A 9863-nucleotide genomic window follows, 5' to 3' on the forward strand; every position below is an offset into this window, starting at 1 on the left:
TCCAAGGTAGCTTCACCATATGCCACAGTCAACATTCGGAATGCGTCCGCGCACTTAATTTTGTTTTTCACACAAAATTTGATACAGATTCTTTGATCCATTTTTTGGAATAGGCAAAAATCGAAGACGAGCCAAAACACGTGCAAGCAAAGCAGCTGTCAAAAATTAATTGAACATTCAAAATGGCCGAACTTGTCGGCATAAGTGAGAGACATGAGTACCAACATAATGCCACAAAAAATCGAAAATCGAATATACGTAACCCGCGGAAATTCAAAATTCGCGATACTTTTTGAACAGACCTCGTATTCACAAGGAACTATCTCGGTTTGTACAAGAAGTTAGTAAAAATTCTTGATATCAGTAAAAATTGACAGCATAAGATGTAAATTATGGAAAAAGGCAAGAGCGTATAAGACGTAGGTTCCAAGAAATTTAGTGTTATAGTAAAAGTTCTAGAACGGTTAATATCTCAAAAAGTATTGATTTATTTAAAAAATATTTGAAACAAATGCAATAGGGTTTTAAAAAAGTTATCAAATGATGATGTCAATTTGACCTTAGAATAACCTTGGAAAGAGCTTTCAAAGTCAACACAAAAATGCTAATGCAGGCGGTATTGTAACTTTTAAATGCTATAATTCGGCAAGTTCTTTTGAAGAAAAAATTTGTAACCAGTGTTTTGGAAACGTCAGCTATAAAGATATACTATAAACAGTAGGGAGTTCCGTTTAAGATTTTTATGTTGACTCTGAAAGTACTTTCCAATGTCATTCAAAGGTCAAATTAATATCATCTAATAACTTTTTTAAAACCCTATTACTTTCAAACATTTTTTAAATAAATCAATACTTTTTGAGGTATTAACCGTTCTAGAACTTTTACCATACTCTATAACACTAAATTTCTTGGAATCTTACGCTCTTGCCTTTTTATTTACATAGGCTGCTGGAAAAGTTTCTGCAATCTAATACTTCCAGTGGCGCCAATGTCCTGCTATTATCATATCCGTAAAATTAGACGTTTTTAACCTATAATTCAATTGACAGTTTGTACCCAAGCCAACTAGTTTTGTTTGCATAGTATTTTAAAAGAAGTTATTTTGTAAGGAAATTTCGAGTGAAAATTTTCGAGCAATGATTTTTTACGATTACAAAAAAATGCTGATTTTTAACATTTTTTGCAATTTAATTTAAAATTTTGAGGTTATGTCAAAAAAAATTTTCGAGAAAAGTTGTAGATCTGTCAATTATCTACAACTTTTACATTTAACTTTTTTTGATACGAGTTACAGATTTCGTTTTATTAGCAAAAAACCGTTTTTTTGGCCGTTACGCGCTATATAAATTAATATTTTAACAATAATAATTGAAAAGGTACCATATTTTGAAAACATGTTTTTGACGTAAAATTTGACGGAGAATGCGATAAAAATACTAAAAACTTGATTCGTTTTGGGGGCGTTTGTTAAAAATCGATTTAAACAATTAAATTGTTAATAACAATATAAATTTGTTAGTATTTTTTGTAAAAAAAATTTTTTTCTTACAGTTCAGTCCTTCAGCTACAAAAGTGCAATTGGTGAAAATTTTGTAGCTCTTAAAGATTCGGACCTATGGATTTATGAAAATGAGTCTCCAAGCCAAAAAACTTGCCATTCTCAAATGTTCGATCACTTGTATTATCGAAAATATGCAAATAAAAAAAAATTCCTCGGACACGTATCTCTTTTTTTTCGACATAGAATCCGTAAAAAAAGTTTCAGTCAAATCGAAGAGGTGTCGATCAGACAGGTGTTCGATTTGTAAAAGAATTACCCATATGTGATAAGTAATTCTTTTGTGATTATATCGTTTTTTAGATAAAAATAAGAAAAACGTATATGTACTTAAGGGGGTATACCCACCTAGACGGTCGAAAAAAAGCCTATTTTCTGGAATTTTTTTAAGAAAATCTATAGGAGTTATGCAATTAATTTTTTTCCCAAATGATTGTGTACATTTTCGAGAACATTTCAATTTTTTTATTCATGAAAATACAATAGAATGGCTGAATAAATGAGACATCCGCCAAGAGCAGCAAAAAAATGTGGTTCTGCGGTAGACAGGCCTGTGTCATCTGTAATCATCAGAATCAAAAAATTCAAAAAGAATATTAAACTTGGTATTATAATTTAGTCTTTGACGTATGCGATTTTGAAAATATGGCTTTTTGACAAAATGGCGGCAATTTGAATATAACAAAGCGATTTTTAGGTAAAAATACGATCTTATTTCGCCGATTAAAAAGAAAGGAAGCCACCTAAAAAAAAATCCGTACGTCAAAGACTAGATAATTATGTGTAGAATAAGCACAAAAAAACTTCATTACAATCGATTCATTAGTTTTCGAGATATCGTGTCCACCGACTTTGAAAAAGTGATTTCGAGAAAAATGCGTTTTAAAATTTTTCAACTTACCTAGCAAAATTATTCAGCTTATATAACTTCGTTATTTTTTCGAATTTCGACTTGCGGCTTTAACCAGGTATTCTTGAGACCTTAATCTTCAAGGAAAGCGAAAAAAACACAATCGATTTTTTTTAAAGTTTCTAGGCGTATATACCTCCTTAACATGACAGAAATGTCACATATCAAAACACAAAAAAAGAGTTTAAATCTCCAAACGGTCACTGAATTTTTAGATTATGCCTATCCAGTGAGAAATGATAATGAGATCGACATCAATTTCATTGTCATTTCTCATCGGATACACGTCAGTTCTCAATAAACCTTCAAGAAAATTACATAAACCTTCAAAATTTAGGGGGGGGGGGTCTTATGCTTTGAAAAATATTTCCGTAGGAAAATATTTTTTCTAAATTTTGATGCGCTGAAAGCAACTACGTTATCTGTTTTTTAAATAATCGCAAAAACAATTTTTTCTGGAAGTAACTTTTTTATTAATTTTTTTTTGGCTAAACAAAAAATGATATCAAGGTCAATTTTGCAGCTTTAAATTCAACAACTTCTGAACAAATGATCGGAAATTAGTTTTTCAAAAAAAGGATTTAAATTAGAAACATACAGCTATAAGTATAAATTGTCAGATATTTTTTACGATTTTTTCTTTCTAATTATTTGGTTTTATATTTCAAAAATCAATTTTTTCTGGTTTTTTATGATTTTTCCAAAGTTTTTTATTTGCGGTTTGCATGAAACATATTTATAAGCATTGAAAAAATATTTTTAGTATTGTTGGAACATTTTTTTGATAAATGCCGTAAAACAGACCTCAATATCATTTTTTTTTTGTTTAGCCGGAAAAATTAATAAAAAAGTTACTTCCGGAAAAAACTGTGTTTGTGATTATTTAACAAATGGGATGTGATAGAAAAAAACGGACAATATAGTCGTTTTCAGTGCATCAAAATCCTACAAAAACATCTTTCAAAGTTCAAAGCACAAAACCCCCCTAAATTTTGTCAGCCTGTGTTATTTATGATTACACGCTCAACTCTAGGTCCTGTTTATGTATTCATAACAACGGTGATACAAGTCATTTGCGTCAGTGCGATCGTAGAATGAATATCATATTGCGTTACATTATTTTATTTTACTTGACAAAAAAAATAGCGTTTGGATTATAATTACGTATTCATTTAATGAGTTTGATTGTTTATCGTACTAGATTGACTATTGTAATGCGAACGAACGAGATGTAGCAATTTTTGTGAATGACCATTAGATTTCGTTCTCTATCCATGACGGCCGCTTATTTTAACAACATTATATTTTATTCCTTAGCCTTATTTCACGAAGGTTTCGTACTTCCTCTGGCCAATAAACTACTAGGAATACTGGCATCTTTTTGATGATCGGCACCGTGACTGTTTATCCCCAGATATAACCATATATAATCGAACAATTCGCCGTTGAAAATAATGAAGTAAATCAAAACGCGTTCGGACACATTGTCACGAATTAAATAATTATTGTTACAATCGAATCTGCATAAAAGTAATTCGTCGGGACCGACCGATCTTCGTATAAGTAAAATCCATCTCTATCCCCACTTTTTCAATGGCGCTTGCACAAAGTTCCTTTTTCCAGCGAGACAGCACCACCACAATGCAATATAACTTTTACGACATACCCTTAATATCAAAACAAGCTGTGCATCTTGCAATTCAAATGGAAAGCACTATCTGTGTTGAACATTTACTATGTTTACATTTGTGTAATCGGTCCTTAAGCGGGGGCATAGACTCTTGCATAACACATGAGGCATAAGAAAATAAACCAATCAAAGTCTTTTATTTCCTTCCTTTTTGTGAAATAAAGGACTCTGATTGGTTGATTTTCTTATGCCTCATGCTTTATGCATTGTGCAAAAATCTGTGCAAAAATTTCCGCTTTATTAGTTAGAAATGATTATTTTCACATGCCATGCGCATGCGCTAGCATATGTGATAGGGGAAGCTTACCTCGCAGAGGGAAAATTACTATATAAGAGGTTGAGACATGACTTTTACGGAGGTATTAAAATAATAGCGATAAACTTTACGAAAGTTCGATGTATATGTAATGAACTAACAAAGTTAATTTTCTCATTATTCGCGCACATAGTACCGCGCTGACTCCAACTTTTCCATATATTTGTTCATTTTTTCTTTTTTTATAATATTGAGAAATCTATATTAACTTCATTTTTATTAAGAAACATGTAGATTTTCATAAAAATTCAATCGTAGTTTTAGAGGATACAATACTTTGAAGAAAATCGATTATTGTCTTTTAAAACGAATATCGTCGAAACGTCGAAACGTCGAAACTATAAGAGATAGAAAAATAATGTTTGAAAAGTTATATTATTATTATGAAATAATGTTCATAAAAGTTGAATGGTTTTAAGTGTACTTAATAATTATAATTTTAAACTTTTTAAATCTTTTTTTATAAATAAAAGTTTATTTATTTAAATAAATTTTTTTAATTATTATTGTAAAGTTTTCGAATCATTTTTTTATTTCAAATTTTTTTTTATCTCTTACAGTTACGACGGTATTCGTTTTTAAAGAAAAAAATTAATTTTGTTCAAAAGGATGTTGCACTTCTTAAAAGTGTGATGGGACTTCATACAAAAATTACACGCCTCTTATTTTTGTCTAGAAAACAACGTATCAAAACTTATAAAGATCGGAGAGGGACACTTCCATGAGTATCCTTATAAGTAAAAATTTTTTAATAATTATAATTATCAATGCTAATTGTATATCAATATATTGAAAATAATTTATCTTAACTTATTTTTCCAAGTGTATTTTTAAGTATATTTTTGAACTCTGAAATATATGTATTGATACTAAGTTTATGCTTCCAAAATATCGCGTTATAAAAAAGGTAATAATGAGTTATAATAATATAAAAGGTAATACAAAATTATAATTTTCACCTAATGCCTAATTATAATATAATGGCAGTAAAATATTAACGACGTGATGATTTAAAACATCGATATAATCACGATAACTGGACAGGATCTAAATCTTCTAATTCACTGTCTATTCTCGAATCAGAAAAAGATGAAATGAACACAATAGACGAACTTCCATTTGTTGTCGTGTCTGATGCTATCTCTTAAATCATAGAATTAATTAATCATATGCTAATTGCAGAATTATTCACATCAGTTATACAGCACCATTTTCGCAGAATATAAAGAAATGCAAAAAAACTATATCATAAAATACAGTTAGTAACAGTTATTAAACACTGATCCAATTAGAAGATTTCTGCTTTTTCAGCACGTGAGTCTCTCTCTCTCTCTCTCTCTCTCTCTCTCTCTCTCTCCTCCCCCTCCCTCCTTCTCTCTCCTCCTCCAACAATAAACGATGCCGGTGTTCATTATCAACGCACTATGGGTTCCACAAACTTCTATTACTACACTAGACCGCTAATTCCCTACTCTTCCTTCTGTAAAAGTATTGTCTGCGCGCAGTGAATGCGCAGAATATGATCGTTACATACAGAAAAGAGATGCCAATAAATCAGCTGATCTAGCGTTTTTGCGATTGGTTTTAAAGTATATAGAAAGTATGCGCAGTATGCAAATGTACTTATTCTGCGCACGTAATACATACATTTTGACAACAGTTAAATGGATGAGTTAGCAGTCTAGTATTATAATAGAAGTCTGTGGTGGGATCTTCCACACGTTTCGCAGAAAGGCTTGAAAGAGGCAAGACGAGTCGCAGACTCGTTAGGCTTCCTGAGGCGCCGATAGCAATTGGGGAGGGGCGCCTATATAAATGATACCACTCTCACTCCTTGTCGACCAGTTCTCAGGGTGCGTTGCTCCCACATGCTTTCTACTTAGTGTTGCTCTATTTTCGTTTCTTTCGTTTCTTTCTTTTTCACGCCTTTTCTCGAAACGCGCAAAAGATCGAGATCTTTTCCAATAAGCAAGCCAAAATTCCGCAACAATGAGCACCAACATCCTCATCAGGATTTGTGGGCCGAAACTCTTGCGCGCCGCGATGACCGAGCAAAAATCTTGGGTCACTGTCAGCAGGTGCTTTAGGTTTGTAGAGGCCAAGATTATTAGGATGCGATTTTCAGATTTTTAAGCTAATTAAGATGGAGAATCTTTATACTGTATACTAATATGTATTTATTAAATCTTCAATTGTGTATTATTCAACACGTAACAAATATGTATATTTCGAAGAAAAAAAAAGCAATGTGTGCAGTTTGAAACAATTAACAGGTTCACCATTATATTCTTTCAATGTCTTTCAATAATTTTAATATATAATCCTTCGAAATTATAATTATAATAACAATCATTATTTACATAAAATCACATAATGCTCGATTTCTTGATGATAAGCATGCGTGCATACACACATACGTGCTGCTATGCTTGCTTCGATGCATACAGTCTGACATTTGACAAATAACTATGAAATTAACAATTGTTTCTTTTGATGCATGCAAGAAAATAAGTTATGAAGTAATCCATAATAAATATAAAAATTAAGTATATATGCAGCATGCAATGTGCATGAATTCGTTCAATGCATGAACAAATTCTAGCATATATTAAAACAGGCATAACTGCAGACATGTTATCATTCAAGAAATCGAGTATCATGTGCAATTCCATCTTTACATATTTCTTAAAATAATTTCTAAATATATTTTTATACAACGTATAAAATTTGAAATATTCTTCTGTCTTTCATTTCTGAAGTTTATACTTTCAAATTGAAATTCTTGTTGAACCGATATCAAAAAATGCTTAGCTACATATTTTGATTGATGTTTTAACTTAATTCTTCCTCAACATTTAAGTTTTTTTTTTGCTACATTTTTGCTCTTCAAATACACAAAAATGTTGCTTATAAATCATAACCGTACAACTAATGTACTAAATCATTATAATAATTTAGCACATAATTTATAATGATTTATATCTATAGATATTTGAAGAGATAAAATGTTTCTAGTCTTAAAATTATGTATGTACAACAGTGCGCAATCGTAAAGCTACATATAATTTGCTTTAGATAATAGCTGCTTTAAATAATAACATGAAAAACAGAAAAAGCTAATATCAATAGCTTTACATTTAATAATCTGATATTGATATTCAATAATCTGATATTGACATTATTGCGACATATTATTAATATATGATTGTTGTTAAAACAGCAGTTACCGCAATGAGCGATTTTATGAAATTAATGATCCTGTGATTAATGAAATATGGCAAAAATTAAGATCGGTAGTTGCGAAGCTTTCGCTTCATTTTAAAAACAGATTTCTGATGAACACGAGTAAAAGAATATGATTTAACGTTAATTTAATATATAATAAAGTATGTTTGTTTATATACGATAATTTTTTATTGGATATTAATCTAAGTAAAATAAAAAAAATATATAGATAATATATAATAGAAATTATATAGATAATAAAAATTATCTGACGAAGACAACGTGAATAATAAATAAAAAAAACTTTTTTGATTAACGCAATTATTAAAATAATATTAAATTAGAATTAATATGTGTAATAATAAGAGGTATAAATTTAATATATACAGATCCGTGGTGAAAACTTTTTTCAGAATTTTTCATATAACTTTTGAGAATTTCTATATAATTTTTCAGAATTTCTATATAATTTTACAACTTTCTCATATTTTTTTATACGAATTGGAACATTTCTCAAAAAATCTACATTTTTTTCTCAGAATTTTTCATATATGTTAATTATGAAATATCGTAAGATTTCTAAAATTTTTTGTAAGTGTAATTTCTGATAAAATCTTATAAAATCTCTAAAATATTAAAAAATATTTTTTTTTAATTATGGGATGAGAAATTTCAGAATATTTCAGAATTCACTTGTATGAAAAATTCTGAGACAAAATGTAAATTTTTCAAATATTTCTGAGTATTTTTGAAAAATGTTCCAACTCGTATAAAAATTATGAGAAAAATTTTCACCATCTGTAACAAAAGTAATGTATACTTACATTTAAATTGATAAATAAACATACGTATTTGGGTTATTTGCGTGTACCGTCATGTGAATTTAAATATTTTTTACGCACATTTCAAGAAAGTAAGAATTCTTTCAATGACATTCTTTGTATCAAAATCTCAGTAGATATTGATTTTAAATGTATACAACTTTAAAGGAAAACGTCTCATCGAGGTTGTTTACACGCAACGCGCATCTGAATTATTTATAATCTCACCTCTATTCACACATATCACGTATCATAATGTTGTGAGAGATAACATATTGTGTCATTTTTAAGGTAATTTAACATCGATTGAAACAAAACGTTACCTCCATAGCAAAAGATTATATTTATGTCACAATATAACTCAAAATTGATTGAGTCACAATCAAGAAAAAAATATAATGTCATTGTGTGAGATTATTATAACAAAATAACACATGTTATAAAGACATTCGCACATCATCATAACATTGCTATGACATCACATTTGTAATAAAGCGGACATTTGCACGTCACCATGACGTAACCATGATTATTGTGATGTAACTGTAACTGTTTTTTTGCTATGGGGATAATGCCCCCATAGTCAGGCTTTATATTAAGGTTTCCTAAAATTTATCCTCAGATGCTCCAAGAATTATTTTATTGTCTACTGAGCATCTAAAGATAAATTTAAGGAAGCGTCTTAAATATAAAGTCTGACTATGAACACAGACATTAAACTAATTTACGTTATTGTAATGCATTATGCATTCGATTAAAACATGGCTTCTCAAAGTCAATACTTGTAATGGTATTCATAACAAAATGTTGAATAATTCTTTGATATTTAAATGTAAAAGCTAGAACAAAAGAAATTAAATGCTTCGCAGCAATTAAGCGGATTATAAATTTCGAATAAATCTTATTTATTTCCAATATAATAATGCTTCTATATATATGAGAGACTTAATCAAGAAATCATTTACATACACAACAGGCGGACACGCACGCACGCACGCACGCAAAATGCATGGAAATTAGTAAAGGCAACGAAATAAGTAACAAACTTACCAAAAAAATATAAAATTCGTTAAGAAAAATTAAATAAAAGAGAATGAAACACAAATAAAATTAAAATAAAATAATAATCGATGTTATTATATTGTTGATATACTCGAATATTTACTGTTATTTTAATACAAGACAAATTAAATTAAGATCTGTACTTGAATGTTAACGATAAAAGCGTAAATTAGACAACATTAATACGAAATTTTCTTGGTGATATTAGAAATCTTAAAAACAAATTAAAAATTACAATATATACTCGTATACAAAAACATAATCCTATATATATATATATA

At 29.4% G+C, this 9863-nt stretch overlaps 1 protein-coding gene across 1 annotated transcript in view; it reads left to right on the forward strand.

Moving 5' to 3' along the window:
- Positions 1-6324: 6324 nt before the first annotated feature.
- LOC108748580 (glutamine synthetase 2 cytoplasmic) overlaps positions 6325-9863 on the forward strand; it is a 62870-nt gene continuing 59331 nt past the window's right edge. Inside the window, exon 1 of the mRNA XM_018486823.1 lies at positions 6325-6561. Within this exon, the coding sequence (XP_018342325.1) occupies positions 6464-6561 (98 nt within the window). The 5' untranslated portion in view covers positions 6325-6463. The remainder of the gene's footprint in view (positions 6562-9863) is intronic.

This window comes from Trachymyrmex septentrionalis, unplaced genomic scaffold (genome assembly GCF_001594115.1).
Source record: "Trachymyrmex septentrionalis isolate Tsep2-gDNA-1 unplaced genomic scaffold, Tsep1.0 scaffold234, whole genome shotgun sequence".
NCBI lineage: Eukaryota > Metazoa > Arthropoda > Insecta > Hymenoptera > Formicidae > Trachymyrmex > Trachymyrmex septentrionalis.